At 41.3% G+C, this 17,083-nt stretch overlaps 1 protein-coding gene across 3 annotated transcripts in view; it reads left to right on the top strand.

Annotated features, from left to right (window-relative positions):
- The window catches only part of ASPH (aspartate beta-hydroxylase), a 211,246-nt gene that overhangs the window by 166,041 nt on the left and 28,122 nt on the right, over positions 1 to 17,083 (top strand). For all 3 annotated transcript variants that reach the window (XM_030553157.1, XM_030553158.1, XM_030553156.1), the window contains 3 exons: positions 3,634 to 3,770; positions 10,621 to 10,719; positions 12,444 to 12,533. In XM_030553157.1, coding sequence (XP_030409017.1) covers positions 3,634 to 3,770; positions 10,621 to 10,719; positions 12,444 to 12,533 — 326 coding nt within the window. The remainder of the gene's footprint in view (positions 1 to 3,633; positions 3,771 to 10,620; positions 10,720 to 12,443; positions 12,534 to 17,083) is intronic.

Below are 17,083 nucleotides of genomic sequence, written 5' to 3'. Positions count from 1 at the left end.
AGCACTGGGAGAGAGCTCTCCCAGTGCTGCAAGTACTCCACATCCTCTACGGGTGTAGCTTGCAGCGCTGTTTACACTGAGGCTTTACAGCGCTGTATCTTGCAGCGTTCAGGGGTGTGTTTTTTTCACACCCCTGAGCGCGAAAGTTGCAGCGCTGTAAAGCGCCAGTGTAGCCATGGCCTTAGTGTCCTCCCTCCTGCCTCTTTCTATCCTTGTTCTGACCCTTTCTGCAAGCTCCCACAGCTAGCTGCTGTAGTCTGGTGAGTCTTCCTCCAGAGGGGATCTAGTGAAAAAGCCTTCCATCCTGCCAGACCTATTAGCACAACACTGAAACTGTTAAAGAGCCATTCAAGTGGTAATGAAGCCTTTTAACAGGCATTTGCCAACCCCCAGGTATATACTGTCAGTTTCTGAGTTTACTGACACAAACAGTTGTGCATTACTGTAATATTTACTCAGAACATGTTAGTCTCCAGGACCTTAGTTTAAAATTTACTTTAAAAATATTTCATCAGTGTGTTGCTGAAGATGATAAAATCACATCTCTAAAAAAATTTCTTGCATAGATTTTTGGCTGCACTATCTGAGTATTCATCTTTAGCCTTACATGCTTGGATCTTCAGACATATAGTTTTTTTAAAATAAATCCTTGAAAAGACTATCCTTATCTAAAATACACATTTTAATTTTAATTACTATAGTACAAAAAACTTGCTTCCAAAGTCTTCCTGTCCTTTCTGTCCATCCCTTTTGCTGGACAAATGAGTTTCCTTTTCTTTACTTCTGACTATTTGATGAACTAGTTTTAAGAGAACCCTCTAAAAAAAATCACTACCTTGGTAAGATATAAAATCCTTTGTTATGCCTAAAATCTTTGGAAACTTATTTTTTAAAGTTGGTGAAATTTCATAAACATGTCTATTGCTATGGAGATCACACAAAGTAAATTAGTGTTCCCTTTTTCTAAAAGCAATGAACATTGTTATGAACACACTTATCCTCTGTGACTGATTAATTTAAAATAATATCTTTATTTCAGTGAGTTAAATATGTAGTAATCTGGAATGATTACTTTATTAAGTCTTAAGAGTACAATTAAAATATAAAATCAGCTTAGAAATATTGATTAAGAAGAAGAGAGAAGAGCTGCATCATGTATTCCATAATATTTAATGTTGTATTCAGCAGGACAGCTTACTACAAAGTTTTTGCAAATAAATCTCTGACAAACTTCAGGGTATATCAAAAAACCCGTGACTGACATTTTTTTTATCCAGGTTTAGTGTTTTAAATTAGGTACCTTGTGCATGTCCAGTATTCACCTCCTGGCATACAGTGGAAAACATGCTCAATTTTCTTTAGAAAGAAATTGCAGAAGAGTGTTTTTTTCAAATGTCATTTGTTTCATTTGGGTTCAGGGATTTGGCTGGAAGGGGAGGGAAGAGAGACAGTGGGGAGAGGGCAGGGCCTGGCGCAGAGCAGGGGTGGAGTATGGGTGGGGGCCACAGGCAGAAGAGGTGGACTGAGGAGCTAACCTCCCCCTTCACCCATCACCCGTGACAGCAGGTAAGAGTGGGTCAGCTCCCGCACACTCAGTGCGCACTGCAGTCTCCTTAGGCAGGGGCCATAGTCACAGAGCCAAATGCATCGGCGCAGCACATTCTGCATGAGGGAGAGTGTAAGGGGGTCTCTGCGGGGAACTGTGACTCTCCGCCACCATGAGGTGGGCAGGTAGCTCAGTATCCTTTGCCGCCGCATCCCTCCTTCTCTGCCATTGGGCATAAGGGCACCAGTTTGATAATACAGCGTAGGGCCCCATAAATCCTAAGGACACCCCTGTGAAGAGACATATGAATCTTTATCGCATCTGGCATATAAATATCTTGCAATGCCGGCCACAACAGTGCCTTGCAAATACCTCTTCTCCCCTTCAGGTGACATTGTAAATAAGAGGGCAGCATTATCTCCTGCACATATAACCAAACATGTTTCTCTTAGCAATTGACTGAACAAGAAGTAGGACTGTAGGCTAAAGTTTGACATTGTTTTATTTCTGAATGCAAGTTTTTTTGTGCATAATTCTACATTTGTAAGTTCGACTTTTATGATAAAGAGATTGCACAACAGCAGTGGTTCTGAAAGCCGATCTGTCGCTTATTCAGGGAAAGCCCCTGACGGGCCAGGCTGGTTTGTTTACCTGCTGCGTCAGCAGGTTCAGCCGATTGCGGCTCCCACTGGCTGCGGTTCGCTGCTCCAGGCCAATGGGGGGCTGTGGGAAGAGTGGCCAGCACATCCCTCGGCCCGCACCACTTCCTGCAGCCCCCATTAGCCTGGAGTGGTGAACGACAGCCAGGGGGAGCTGCGATCGGCTGAACCTGTGGATGCGGCAGGTAAACAAACACGCCCAGCCTGCCAGGGGCTTTCCCTGAACAAGCGGCGGACCGGCTTTGAGAACCAGTGCTTGTATTAGGTGAAATGAAAAAAACTATTTTATTTTTACAGTGAAAATATTTACAATATAAATAAATATAAAGTGAGCAATGTGCACTTTGTATTCTGTGTTTAAATTGGAATTAATATATTTGAAAATGTGGAAAACATTCAAAAATATTTAAATAAAATTAAAAATATTAAATTAAATATTCTATTAATTGTTTAACAACACAACAAATATTGTTAATCATTTGACAGCCCTATGTAAAATCCCTTCCCTAAAAAAAAAGCTGGAGGCTTTTGGAATTTTGTCTTAAAAAGAAAGAGAGAAAGAAACTCTGAGCTCAGGTGCCCTCTGGGAGTCAGGAGACCTAGGCTTATTCACAATGGTACTGATGCAACATGATTTGAAAGGAATTCCTTATGCACACATTTTGAAAAATAAATGTTGAGTGCCTCAGTTTTTAAGTTGCCTAACTTTAGACTCAAATTCCCTGACATTCAGTGATGGCAGCACCAATATCTCCCACTGATTTCAGCTGGACTTGTGGGTTCTGATAATCACAATGTAGGAACTAAAGTTAGGACCCCAAAACTGAAGCTGCCAAACTAGAGGGCACTTTTGAAAATTTAGGTCCCAGTCCTGTGATTATCCAAGCTGAGCCCCGAACTCATACAAAGCCTGACTGACTTCAGTAGGCGTAAGAGTCCATCCAGATAGATCAGTTTTCAGGACTGGCTTGCTCTTAACTTCACTGTTCTTCAGGCAGATCCCAGTGCTTAGTTACGAACATGCTTAAATGATTTGATTTATCAGGGCCAAATTTTGCGCTAAAGTGCTTTCCTGACTTCATGGAGCACTTTGAGATCTGCAGAAGAATAGTAGCTACAAAAATGTAAGATATTATTACTATTATTGCCATACATAGAATTGTAATGTAAAGTATTATTACTATTACTGTCATACATAGAATTGTCCACTAGAGGCTGCCATAATCCTGGAAGATATGTACAATACCATTGGAGATTTCTTAGGCTTGTAAGGTGAGAAGGAACTAGTTAAATGTATTCATATGTAATTAAATCCTCTTTTATGTTCTGCATCATCAGTGATCATTAATAAAAGGTGGGATACACAATTCTTTGATTAGCATTTATTTCATGTTGTATTTGTTATTCACTTTTATTCAATCAAATTAGGTCACATGAGAAGTTCTCTGGTTACTCTTCAGAAACTAGTTCATCTGTTTCCCAATGATATCTCGTTGAAGAATGATCTTGGAGTGGGTTACCTCTTAATAGGAGATAACAGTAATGCCAAGAAAGTTTATGAGGAGGTGAGCTTCCATTTCATATCAGCTGAGAAAAAAATACATTGTTAAAGTATTTATTCAAAAGTTTTCTTATTTAACTCTCTTAATGCTTTGTAAAGCAAATCACCTGTATGTATGACTCTTAAGGGTTAACATAAATAACTCTTTGCTCATGAACAGTTGATCTTAAATTGGTTGTTCAAATATTCCTGTTATCAAGATATTAAACACTCTTCTTTATAGACTAGTAAAGTTCAGATGAAACTCTCTTTTTCACATGATTAACATAAATTGGCTCCTTATACCTTAGGGTAACCAGCTGTGTGTGTATTTATATACTATTGTACATAGGAATCTAATGTTCATGATGAGAGGTGAAGACTTCTAATTATCTATACAACAGAATACAGCAGAGACCCTTACTTTGCTCTGCCAGTGTGCCTCAGCCCTGTTCTGGAGAGATGGATGTGTAGGCCCTACCAACTTCACGGCCATGAAAAACACGTCACGGACAATGAAATCAGACTTCCCCATGAAATCTAGCTAAAGAAGGGAGGAAGGATGGGCAGGGCAGGGTTGGGGTGCCACAGCTGTGGGCATCTACTGTTCATCAGGCTCCAGCTGCTAATCAGCTGGGTTCTGGAGGGATGGGACTTCCTCTTCTCTTGCATGGACACTCTTGGGAGGAAATCAGACCCACCTACACCTCCGGGTACCTCCTCCGGCTGCAGGAAGCCCCTGGAGGTGGGCCCTCATCCCCCCCCCCACACACACACAAGGGCCATGTACGGGAAGAGGAAGTCCTGTCCCTTCCCAATCTGGCCGGAGCTAAGAACCCCTGGCTGGGGCACTCCCAATAGCACAGGGGAGATCAGACTGACCTCTGGGACCCTCCCCCGGCTGCAGGAAGCTCCACGGGTTTTGCCTTCAGAGCCTAGCTATGAAGGCAGAGCAGAAGTGAGGATGGCAATCCTGCAAACCCCCCCCCCACATACACACAACAGCTTTGTACCCCCCCATGACCTCTTTTGAGTTGGGACCCCTGCAGTTACAGCATCATGAAATTTCAGATTTAAACATCTGAAAACATGAAGTTGACCAATTTTAAAACTGGCCATGAAATTGACCAAAATGGGCCATACATTTGGTAGGGTTCTAGGGATGTGTTAGGGTGGTTCAATCTCTGACCTTTCAAACCTCTTCTTTGCTCAGACTGCCAACACAAGTGCTAGTTTAATCACGTTTTTATGTGGTGTCTTGTTCACCAGGATTGATGCTGCTTACCTGTAACCTGGCAGAAGCTCCACTCATCTGGGAGGGATTCCCTGCCCACATGACAGAGAAAGCAGGAAACCCCTCTTACCATCTGTGGAGTTTCATGTGGGCTAGCAGGTCAGAAGCTTCTAGAGCTCAGGCTTCGTGAGGAGCTGTTCCCTGCTGAGTGAGGGGAGGCCCTGTCCTGCCCCTGAAGATGCTGGTGCTCTTGTTGGACCACTTGAGCTACAGGATTAATTAGATTGGCCAGCGCAGGAAAAGGCCGTTATCCAAAGTGAGGAATGGGCTCAGCTGGTTGGTGCCATGTGCTGGGTCCATAGAGTAGCCAGTTGCTACTGTAGCAAATAAAATTGTTGCTATACCTTGCACAGCTCTGTCTCTCCCACTTTCCTGGGAGGTAGAGGGAGCTCCATGTGGTGCCTCCAGAGGATCGATGAGCTGCTGTAGCCAGATGTCATGTTTACTGGAGGGTGTGGTTCAAGCAAGGAGACCAGTCCCTGTACTCACCTTCCATGTGTTCTCAGCACAGTGTTTGCTGTAGCTGCTGCTGCTTTGGCATCTTGTATAAACCCAGCCTTAGAATGTTAATGTTCAGTTATTATTTTGGCATGCTGCCAACATTTTCCTGCAGAACACAAGTGAGACCAAAGAAATGGCAATTTTTAATAGTTGGTATCTCAGCCAAATCTGCACAGAATTTCATAGAACAAAGAAAAGGCATGTCTCTAGCCCAAGGTCTGTCTTCCTTCTGAATTTCAATGGCATGTTGCTAACAGTGTAGGTGTTAGAGTTTGTTTGAAAAGGTCACAAGAATCCTTTATAATGGGGGGAGGGGAGACATAAGGCAACCTAAATATAGATAGGGGTTGCTATCAGCGCTCCCTGTAATTATTCTGATATTACTACATTGTACAAATTTTGCTGTACCACACACAAAAAACCAGTTCTAAGACAAAATATGAAAAGTTATTACTGGTCTGTTTTGAATATCTTTTTTGCCATGGTGCTGGAGACTTCCCAAATACAATTACTTCCTTTCGCAGATCACTAGCGAGTTAAATGAAGTAGACCACAATAATGCTTTATCCTTGTAAAAGAGCAGCTAATGCCTCATTGGATAGTTTGGCAGATATTCTATTTGAAATAATACATCTTTTTTCTCATATTCTGACTCTCCTGTGAGCGAAACCCTGACATCCTAACTCACAAAAAAGGTCCATGGATTTCAATGAGAGGATGGTTGGTTATTATGGCACAGGCTGGGCCTCTGGATTCTGTTGCTGTTTCCACCACAGAATCCTTGTGTGACCTTGGGCAAGTCACATAATCTCTTTGTGCCTCAGTTTCCCTTCATTAAAATGATGGTAGCACTTCATTTTTCCTGTCTGTTTTGTCAGTGTAGAATGTTAGCTCTTTGAGTAGTCAGGAACTGTTTGTCATTGGACAGTGTCTAGCACAAAGGAACGCAGTTTTTTTCTGGGGCCTCTAAATGCTACCATAATACAAATAATAATAATAAAAAATAACAATAACCACTACTTTTTTTAGTAAGAAATAAATATGGATCTCAGTATTTGGCCTAGTGTACAGAATCCAGATTTTTGTTTGTTTTCTTCCCACAAGTAACTTGAAAAGTTTTGGGTGGTTTCCTACCTGTTTTAGAGGCCCAATCCTGTGCAGTTCTAAGAGTTCTCAGTTTCCACTGAGTCACAAAGACGGACTCATCATTACATAGGATCAAATCCTAAAATCCTAAATCAGTAATGAAATTTATTTTGATTTAATTCTAAATAGCTACATTTTAAAAGAATATTGCTGAAAATCATTTCTCACTTCAAGCAGTGACCTGGTTTTAGGTTTCCTTTGAATGTTATGTTTAGGAATTCAGGAACAGTACATTAAAAGCAATCTTTGGAGGAGTTACAGATTTGTTTTCAAAGGTCTACAGATCATGATTTAACACTTTTCAAGGAATTCCTCACTTGCAGTGATCTGAAGGCAAATTCTCTGTCTGCCCCTTTGTGCCACTGATTGGTTATTATTCTGAATAACCCCGGAGATTTATTTCTATATCCATGATTAATATTTAATGAACTAAGGGGCAATTTAGCATAACTTGTTTCTAAACATAATTAATATGCTATGCAACAATTGCAACAGGTTAATATAATTTACATTAAATGCTTTAAGTGTACTTTCTGCTGATTTTTATTGGATCGTTCTCCTGAAGTGGTAATGAATGTAGATTTTTGTCTTACTGCAGCTAGATATTGTTTAAAATTAACTATCATGCCAAGTGGCTTGTAAAACTAAGTCAGAAGTTGTATGTTTGGACTTTCTAGCTTAGTTAATCAGATGTAACGAAATTATATGGCACATAAATACTATTGAAACTCAATTTGTTTAGCCCTCTAGGGGCAACTTCTTGGAACAGAATTATTATCTATAGAATATTGTAGCCAAAAGATGTAAAATCAATAGCAATACCATTTTTTTTCTGAATGGCTGGTCAAACAGATTTTAACTGTGGATTGCCAACCCCATATTTTTACTAGTAATCTATCTATCTGTCTTTCTTTCTTTCTTTCTTTCTTTCTTTCTTTCTTTCTTTCTTTCTTTCTTTCTTTCTTTCTTTCTTTCTTTCTTTCTTTCAATATTATAGACTCCCAAACAGATTATCTATTGGATTGAACCTTTGTAGTAATTTATTCCTGAGAAAAGTGGGTGTAAAATGCAATCAATCTTAGGTATTGGCATTTTACACACTTTGTACTCAGTTTGCACAGATAAAAATGATTATATAAGGTGTAAGAGAGCACAGAGTCTAGTCCAAAGGAAAGAAGAGAAGGCACTTGACCAAAGAACTTAAGAGGCATGATTGTGTGTTAGACAATTACTGGAAAAGATAAGGGAATATATGGGTGAAACATGTATGTGCATTCCTAAGGACTGGCATATAACTAATAGTCTCAGGAATGTTTTTGCTTTTTTAAAATATTGCAGGCTTCACTATTGCCTTAGCCCTGGTCTACACTTAAAATTTAGATCAACCTAGCCACATTGCTCAGGGTATGAAGAATTTACTTCCCCGAGCACAGGCACTGACTTTCATTTTTCTGGGTGAGTGCTGTACCCCAAAGCCCTGCCCCCACTCCACCCCTTATCCCAAGGCCCCACCCTTGGCCCCATCTCTTTCTGCCCCCACACCACCCGCTCCCCTGAGCACATCCTGCCCTCGCTCCACCTCTTCACTCCCCACGCCTCCCCTTGCCCCCAGCACCTCCTGCCTGCAGCAGAACAGCTGATTGGCAGGTGGGTGCTAAGCACCCACTATTTTTTTTCTGTGGGTACTCCAGCTCCAGAGCACCGATGGAGACTGTGCCTATGTTCCTGAGTGCCATAGTTAAGCCAGCCCAACTCCCCGTATTGACATGGCTAGGTCGACAAAAGAATCCTTCCATTCACATAGCTACTGCCACGTGAGGAGGTGGATTACCTACATCAGTGGAAAACCCCCTTCCTTTGATGTGGAGAAAGCCTAGACTATGGTGCTAGAGCAGCAACTGTGCTGCTGTAGCCCCCAGTGCGTATACAGGCCCCCAGAGTTGGTCACTTTACTAGATCCGCAGCTGGTGTAAATTGGCATAGCTCCATTGACCTCCGTGGAGCTCTGCTGATTAAGCTGAGGTTCTCTCCTGGTGTCTGTGCCCATTCTTCCATTATTTTAAGAAATGAGAAGTTGTAACAAAAGACACACTTAAGAATGTAATTAAGAATGATATCATATAATACCACACGACACTAAGGTAAACACATAATTAGTCTCAAAAAAAGAGAGGAGGGTGAAAGTGGTGAGTGTAGTTTGAGGGTATTGAAGCTCAGACTCACCTTCACACTTCACCCTTTGCTTGAAACACTCCCATTCGACAGGGAGGAGAAGATGCATACAATACTGTGATGCTTCCCGGGGGCACTTTGCTGCCACCTGCCCTTAGCCAGAGGAAGCCTGCTTAGGGTGACCAGATGTAACCATTTTATAGGGACAATCCTGATATTTGGGGCTTTTTTTATATGGGTACCTATTACCCCGAACACTCTGTCCCGATTTTTCATACTTGCTGTCTGGTCACCCTAAGCTTTGTCTGTGGGTCGGCTCCCAAACACCACCAGCCTCTGGCAACATTTACAGTGTTCTCCAGACCTCCACAGGCCCTGCTTTCTCGTTACAGGCTAATGATAGGCACTTTCCAACCCCCGAGTCTTCCAAGCATCTCCCTGGAGTGCCCAGCCCCTCATCCACTGGACACTCACAGAATTCCCAGAGGCCCTGTTCCCAAAGGAACAGTACTCACAGTTTGCCAGTTAAACCATAGAACTCAGCTCTGCCTAACATACAGCACTTAGATTTGTTTATAGAGAAAGCAAGTATAAGTTTATTTAACAAAGACCAGAGAGTCAAATGATAGCAAGCAGAAGTACTTGGGTTACACCTGAACAAAGGGTTACATCTGAAATCAAATCATAACACACATACTAGAGCCTAAACTTAACTAATAAAATATTGCCATGTCAAGAGCAAAAGCTCAGATCCTTCCAGCATACTACAGTAAGGCTTGGCTGTGTTCATGAAACAACCATGCTGTCCTCTCGCCTCCTCAGTGGAAAGATTTATAGTTTTTGTCTCTACAGTTATAGTCCAAAAATCCATTATCTACACTTGTGAGCAGGATAACCCCTACTGCTTGTATTTTCCTGTCTCGGGCCTCCCCTGGAGACTTCACGATCATTTGATTAGCATTTTGTTCAGACAGTAATGGGTGTCCATTGTGAACCATACAATACTCAGTTTGCGTATAGACAGATAGATAAACGTCTCTTGCCTGAAAATAATTTTTCTCAACCTTTTTGCCCCAAGCCACAGACCTGAAGAACATAAATTTCAGTATATAAACATAACTCCTTACATATTCTGTGTACGCACATTTTGCAATGATTATGAGGACCAATATGACAGGCTTTTATTAAAGACCTTATATGACACTTTTTGGTGAACTACTATGTGGATACCAGACCCCAGAAGATCCCTATAACCTCTATGCACCCCTGTGCCCTTTGTCAGCTGGTGCTAAGAGGTCCCTAGGTTACAAATATCCTCTCTAAACCACTCACACTTGAATGAGGCTAATTCAAGAGAATTAACTTGAATGTAGATTACTCGAGCTAACTCTGCAGTGAAGGCCCACTGTACGAGACGTGAGGGGGAGGAAAGGAAAATAAAGAAATGTAGCTGGACAGCTGAGATATGTGCAGATGGTGTTAATTTGTGCAGCTTGTGATTTCTAACCATAAAGATGTGCTTGACACTGTTTTACTGTACACATAAATTATTGTAGCAAGATACCTAAGTGTAATGAATGAGCCTGGAAAAACCTGACCAAGTCAAGTGATTCTTAGAGAGTTGTTAGCAGATGATAGTGTTTGTTTTAAACCACAAAATCCTGACATGATTGTTGGTCTGCCACATACTGAGCAACCTAAGTTATTTTTAAAAGAAATCCATAAATGATTATATAATAATTATTAATTTGCTTTAAAAAAGGTTCTGAGTCAGGCTCCAAATGATGGCTTTGCTAAAGTACATTATGGCTTCATTCTCAAGGCAGAAAACAAGATAGCAGAGAGCATTCCATATTTGAAGGTAAAATTCCCATTTTCTTTCTTTCTTTCTTTCTTTCTTTCTTTCTTAATACATTTTACTGGTAGAAAAATGGTAGAAAGGGGGTGGGGTGGGGGAAATTGTGATAACACAGCTTTAGCTATAAGCACAATAGTTATAAATATCCATTTATACTACCCCAAAATATATTCATAACTGCACAGATCTGTAAACTGAGACACCCTTATATATCCAAGATTCATCAAGATTCAAGCACAAAGTATTAATGTTTCCTTGGTCACTAATGAATGATTTTACATGATGGACAGGTTTGAGTATCTGTTTGTTTTGAGATTGGCAGTATGGGGCCAACCTTAAGGTTCCTGATTAATCCAGCTTACCCATTTGCATACTTTTGAATGTTTGGGAGGAAAGTTTGTAAAGTGAAACCCTGGCTTGGAATTTCCAGGCTTTCAAAAAAACAGAAAACCTTTTTGGAAGGAGAGGTGGGAAGGAGGAGGCAGTTGAAAAACGACAGTGTTTTTAAGAATTTTTTGGCTGAAGTAAGTGTTATACATTCAACCTCAATGGGTAGTGATCAATGGCTCAGTGTCAAGTTGGCAGCCAGTATCAAGCAGAGTGCCCCGGGGTCGGTCCAGGGGCTGGTTTTGTTCGACATCTTCGTTAATGATCTGGATGATGGGATGGATTTCACCCTCAGCAAGTTTGTGGATGCCACTAAGCTGAGGGGAGAGGTAAATACGCTGGAAGGTAGGGATAGGGTCCAGAGTGATCTAGACAAATTGGAGGATTAGGCCAAAAGAAATCTAATGCAGTTCAGCAAGGACAAGTGCAGAGTCCTGCAATTAGGACAGAAAAATCCCATGCACTGCTACAGACTAGGGACTGAATGGCTAGGCAGCGGTTCTGCAGAAAAGGACCTAGGAGTTACAGTGGATGCGAAGCTGGATATGAGTCAACAGTGTGCCCTTGTTGCCAAGAAGGCAGATGGCATTTTGGGCTGTATAAGTAGGGGCGTTGCCAGCAGATTGAGGGACGTGATCATTCCCCTCTATTCGACATTGGTGAGGCCTCATCTGGAGTAGTGTGTCCAGTTTTGGTCCCCATGCTACAAGAAGGATGTGGAAAAATTGGGAAGAGTCCAGCGGAGGGCAACAAAAATGATTAGGATGCTGAGGCATGTGGCTTATGTGGAGAGCCTGAGGGCTTGTTTAGTCTGCAGAAGAGAAGAGTGAGGGGGGATTTGATAACAGCTTTCAACTAGCTGCAGGAGGTTCCAAAGAGGATGGAGCTCGACTGTTCTCAGTGGTGGCAGATGGCAGAACAAAAAGCAATGGTCTCAAGTTGCAGTGGGGGAGATCTAGGTTGGATATTAGGAAAAACTATTTCACTAGGAGGGTGGTGAAGCACTGGAATGGGTTATCTAGGGAGGTGGTGGAATCTCCATTCTTAGAGGTTTTTAAGGCCCAGTTTGACAAACCCTGGCTGGGATGATTTAGTTTGGGTTGGTCTTGCTTTGAGCAGGGGGTTGGACTAGATGACCTCCTGAGATCTCTTCCAACCTTAATCTTCTATGATTCTTCTGAGTCTATGAACCTAAATTTCAGGATAACAAATAATTTTGCATATATATAGTTATAAAAAGATGTATTTTAGACGCCTATTTCTTGGATTGAATGGACAGCATATTGTAACTGCTAAATTAACTCCGTTTTACTAGTGTTACTTTTTCTTTCTTTCTCTAGGAAGGCCTAGAGTCTGGTGACCCTGGCACTGATGATGGACGCTTTTATTTTCATTTAGGTGATGCCCTGCAGAGAGTTGGAAACAAAGAAGTATGAGTCTTACATATCCCTTATTCTAAAAAATGCAGTCCTGCAAGGTGCTGGGCGCTCTTTTTCCAGTTCAGGAAAGCATCTAGTCATAGTCTTAACATTGGGAATGTGAGTAATCCCATTGGTTTAAGAGCCCAGAATCTGGTGGAGCTCAGACTATAGGACAGCAGCAGCAGAAAGTCTGCCTGGAGTGTGGGTGCACAGCAACCCGTTAACAAATCCTGGCCCACTCAGCCAGGGCAGGGCAGAAGGGAAGGGCACAGAAAGATAACCAGTGCAAACCAAGGAGTGGGCAGGGCAGCCAGGGAGGGCTAGTCAGGGGACCAGGGAAATTCACAGATTCAGTGAGTGAAATTTTTGACTGAAAAGGATCTGTGTTTGACTAAAAGGTATGCTGCTACCACTGCAGGTGGAACCAGCCATGGACTACAGGAACTTTTCCCCCAGGGACAAAAATAGAAGAATACAGTGTATGTTTGCTCACAGGTTCAATGTAACAAACTCCCTTAGACCTCAACTCTGGGAGTAGGGCTCTCACTGCAACAGACATATAAGTAGTGCAGGACTTTGAACCCATGCATTGGTTTCCAGTATTCATTCGTGTGTTAGATTAGCAGGCAGATCAGAAAAATAGGATCCTTGCATAAATATTGAGGATTTTTCTTCAAGGCATAATGAGCACAAAATATAATGGAAACCAAGAGAGCTTCTGATTTATTGAATTTAGTAAATTCAAGGTTACACATGTGGATTAGCCCTGCTTCTTTTGAGGGGAAATCAGAAAATGTTTTTTAAACTATGAATCCTAATGTTGACATGAGAATAAAAAAGATTCTTTGATAAGGAATATGGACAGCTGAAAACAAGAAAGCACTGTCCTGAGAGTCTTCTATTTGTATGTTATTTATCAGTGGGGAAAAAAAAATATTTCAGAGGCATTGACATTCAAGCCATTTTAGAAATGCAGTCAGTCCTCTTGTGTATCTTATATCCAGTCAGTGGAACAAAAGAATCTGCTCATGGCATTTCTGCAGTCAACATAAACCAGTGGCTATAATCAGACTTTGTGATCTTAACTGGAACCAGATAACCAAATATGACTGACCTTCAATTATTCTATAAAAATCTTATATTATAACTCCTCATGGAACAGTTAGTCTGAAGCTAAATCTCCAGATCCAGGTGACAACATTTTAGCACCTGAATTTTTAAAGTTAGGCTATCTCCTGTGGAAGTATAATAAAATATCCCTCTGCTGAATTCTTGTGGATTTAAAATTTCATTTGCAAGTAAGAATTAGTTGGCCTCCCTTATAGATATATGGAAAACAAAATTGAAATGCTTTTAGGCTCAAAGAGGAGAAGATTAAGGAGAAGAATAATCTTGCTTGTAAGGATCGTACTAGAGGACTAAATTATTGATTATATGTGGCTAACAATACCACACAGACACAATTAATTTGTACTATTCTAATTCCAAAGTAGGGATTTGTACTAATGTTTATGGAGTTGAAGGCCAAAGTTATGTAGAAAAAGATCTAATCAATGATGAATGAACTTCTGCTTTAACAGAGCAGACTGTTAAATTTATCACAATGGAAAGTCCACTGTTAACCTAAATTTTTCTCACTGGCCTTGCTGGACTTGCTGAATTTCAAGATTTAATCAAGGAAAGAGATCAGTACATAAGGAACATATGGAATTGTCATCACAGAAGGTAGACATTCATCTATTAGGGCTAAATTAGCAATTCAGCTTTGGTAAATTGCATAGGGTAGAGTAGAAGAAGCTCTTCCAACTCAAATAAGATGGTACACTGAATAATAAAAATATAAAATTAATAAAAAGTGTTATGTAAAGAATAAGTGGAGAAAATGATTTTTCATGGGGATTATATGGACTAAGTACTTATCAGACTATTAATAAATTGGAAAACATTGTTTATTGCTGCAGCTATCTTAAATTGTAGAGTGGGCTCCACCTAATCTTTCCCTACATTAACAGATGTATTTGAAATAAAAATGTTTTTAATATGGGCTAACAATAATATACAACCCTACACATAAACAGCACTAGTGATCTTTCCACAGTCAGTAGTTGAAATAGGTAATTCATACTCTTGTCACCTGGGCTAGCTTTAGGTATATTGCAAATGAACGCAGGCAGTGAGCGTGTAAAGCCATAGTTGTTACAGGCTGAGGAACATAGGTTAAAAATCATCCTGTTTCCATTTCAGAGGCTTAACCCAGATAAGCTTAAACTATAAAGATATACTGGAAATTACCCACGATAATGCATAACATTTTTATGATCCATATCTAAAGAGACAACTTTAAAAATCTCCTCTCAGAAGCTTGTAATATTTTATAGCAGTCAAAAGAAAAAGCTTGGAGGCTGTCCACTGTTGTTCTGTTTGTCAACATGGCTTTTCAGTGCTTCATACATCCACTGTAAGAGCACATTTTGCAGCAATTCTCTCCTTCATAGATCATCAGAGTTTTATACACCAGAGAGTATCATCCGACATTTTAAGAGTGACGAAAACTTAAACATACACCTCCAAAGAAATAATTATCTCTGGTTTCATAGTCCTGGATGGTTGTTCAATAACTTTTCTTTGAAATCCAACTCATCCATTAAAGTGTAAAGTACTTTTTATTTGAACAAAAGTGTATTAAGTAATTGGTTAAAATGACACATCAGATTTTTTAGGAAGGAATTACATTATGTAAAGAAATCCAGTAGCTTCTTAACTGACGGCTAAGATTAAGTCAAAGCGTACAGTACTGTAGTATCTGATTCCTGTACAAGAAACACTTCGATTTTTGTCTCTACTTCTCTAGGTTTTGGGGGGCAGTTTAATATGCTGGCACTACTGCCCTCTACTGGATGGAATGTCAAATGTGCTCAGTTGACTGTGCTCATTTCTGTCCAGAAATTTATCTAGAGAGAGAACCAAAAGCGATTTGTCCTTTCTCTTAGGGCTGGTCCAGACTAGGGGGGGGAAATCGATCTTAGATACCCAACTTCAACTACGTGAATAACGTAGCTGAAGTCGAACATCTAAGATCGAATTACTCACCTGTCCAGACGGCACGGGATCGATGTCCGCGGCTCTCCGTGTCGATTCCGGAACTCCATTGGGGTTGATGGAGTTCCGGAATCGATATAAGCGCGCTCGGGGATCGATATATCGCGTCTAGATTAGACGCGATATATCAATCCCCGAGCAATCGATTTTAACCCACCGATACGGCGGGGTAGTCTGGACGTACCCTCAAATATTAAACATCTGTATTTCTACTGCAAACAGTCTTGGGCTTTTGTCCTTTGTGCAGTTTACTGGATGACAGCAGTTACTGCATACAGCCAGGGATTCGCTGTAATAGAAGGGATAAGGGGATTGTTTTCTGTTTTATGTTTGTGCCTAGCCAGGGCCTTTACATGTTACTGGAATTCAAATAATAATAATAATTAATACAACATCAAAAACACAAGCAGTGTTCTACCTTCTGGTGAGTTCTCTTTGAAATACATCATCTTTTCTTCTCCTTGGATCTGTACTCTAGTAGTAGAAAAAGGCAGAATTAACCTTGCCTGCTGATAAAGGGTGTGAGCCTACAATTCCTTGCTCATGTGAGTAGTCCCACTGTGGTCAAGCTTGCAGGATCAGACCAAAGCAAGAGCACAAGAGTTAAACAGGATTTATTGTGGAGCAGTGGTTAACAAAGTGTGGCACACCAGCTGCAATCAAATAGGTCTTTATAATTGATTCAATAAATCAAAATATGCACAGTCACGAGCTGGGCGGGGAGAAGACAGCTGCCAGTCAGCCCCTGCCTCTAGGGTTACTGTTCCCATGCTGGGCAATCAGGATGCTGGAGCTGGGTGTCCTTTCTGGAGCCAGCTGATCTTCCTCCCCTGGCATCTCCCCAACTGGCTTGAAGTGGCTGAGGCATGGTAGAAGGGTAGTGGGCAAGCAGGGAGGGTCCAACCACCAGCCTCCTGCCTGGCCTCCAGCAGCAGCTACTTCTCTGTTTCAGGAGGTCTGGGAGAGGGGCTCTTGGCAGCACTTGGAGAGCAGACAGAATTTTGCGGGGCTCACCTCCTGGGCTGGTGAGTGTGATGTGTCAGCTAGTATGGAATCAGGATTCCTCTCAAGTGCTCACAAAGCCCCTGGTTCAGTGGTGTCTGAGTGCCTCATAGTCTTTACGGTATTCGTCTGCACAGCATCCCTGTGTGCTAGGGAAGTGCTGTCACCCCGGTTCTTCAGATAGGGAACTGAGGCATAGAGGGAGGTAGCAGTTTGCTCATGCTCACTTGGAAGGAGCAAGGGATTGAATCCCAGGTCTCCTAAATCCCAAGTTAGCTCTGAACTATTGGAACAGACCTCCTCTTGGTGAATTACCATGGGTTGGTTTTCACCTGTCTTGGTGAATACAGACTGGAAGGTCTCACAACTTTGGTTGACTCTAGCAATCTACACTATTTTTTTTTTCTTAAGTGCTTATTACCAGGCTATCTTAAAGGATAAAATGATGCTCATATAGG

The sequence above is a fragment of the Gopherus evgoodei genome, chromosome 2 (genome assembly GCF_007399415.2).
Source record: "Gopherus evgoodei ecotype Sinaloan lineage chromosome 2, rGopEvg1_v1.p, whole genome shotgun sequence".
Classification (NCBI taxonomy): Eukaryota; Metazoa; Chordata; order Testudines; family Testudinidae; genus Gopherus; species Gopherus evgoodei.
The sequence above is the reverse complement of the archived record's forward strand: the minus strand, read 5'-3'. Positions and strand labels throughout refer to the sequence as shown.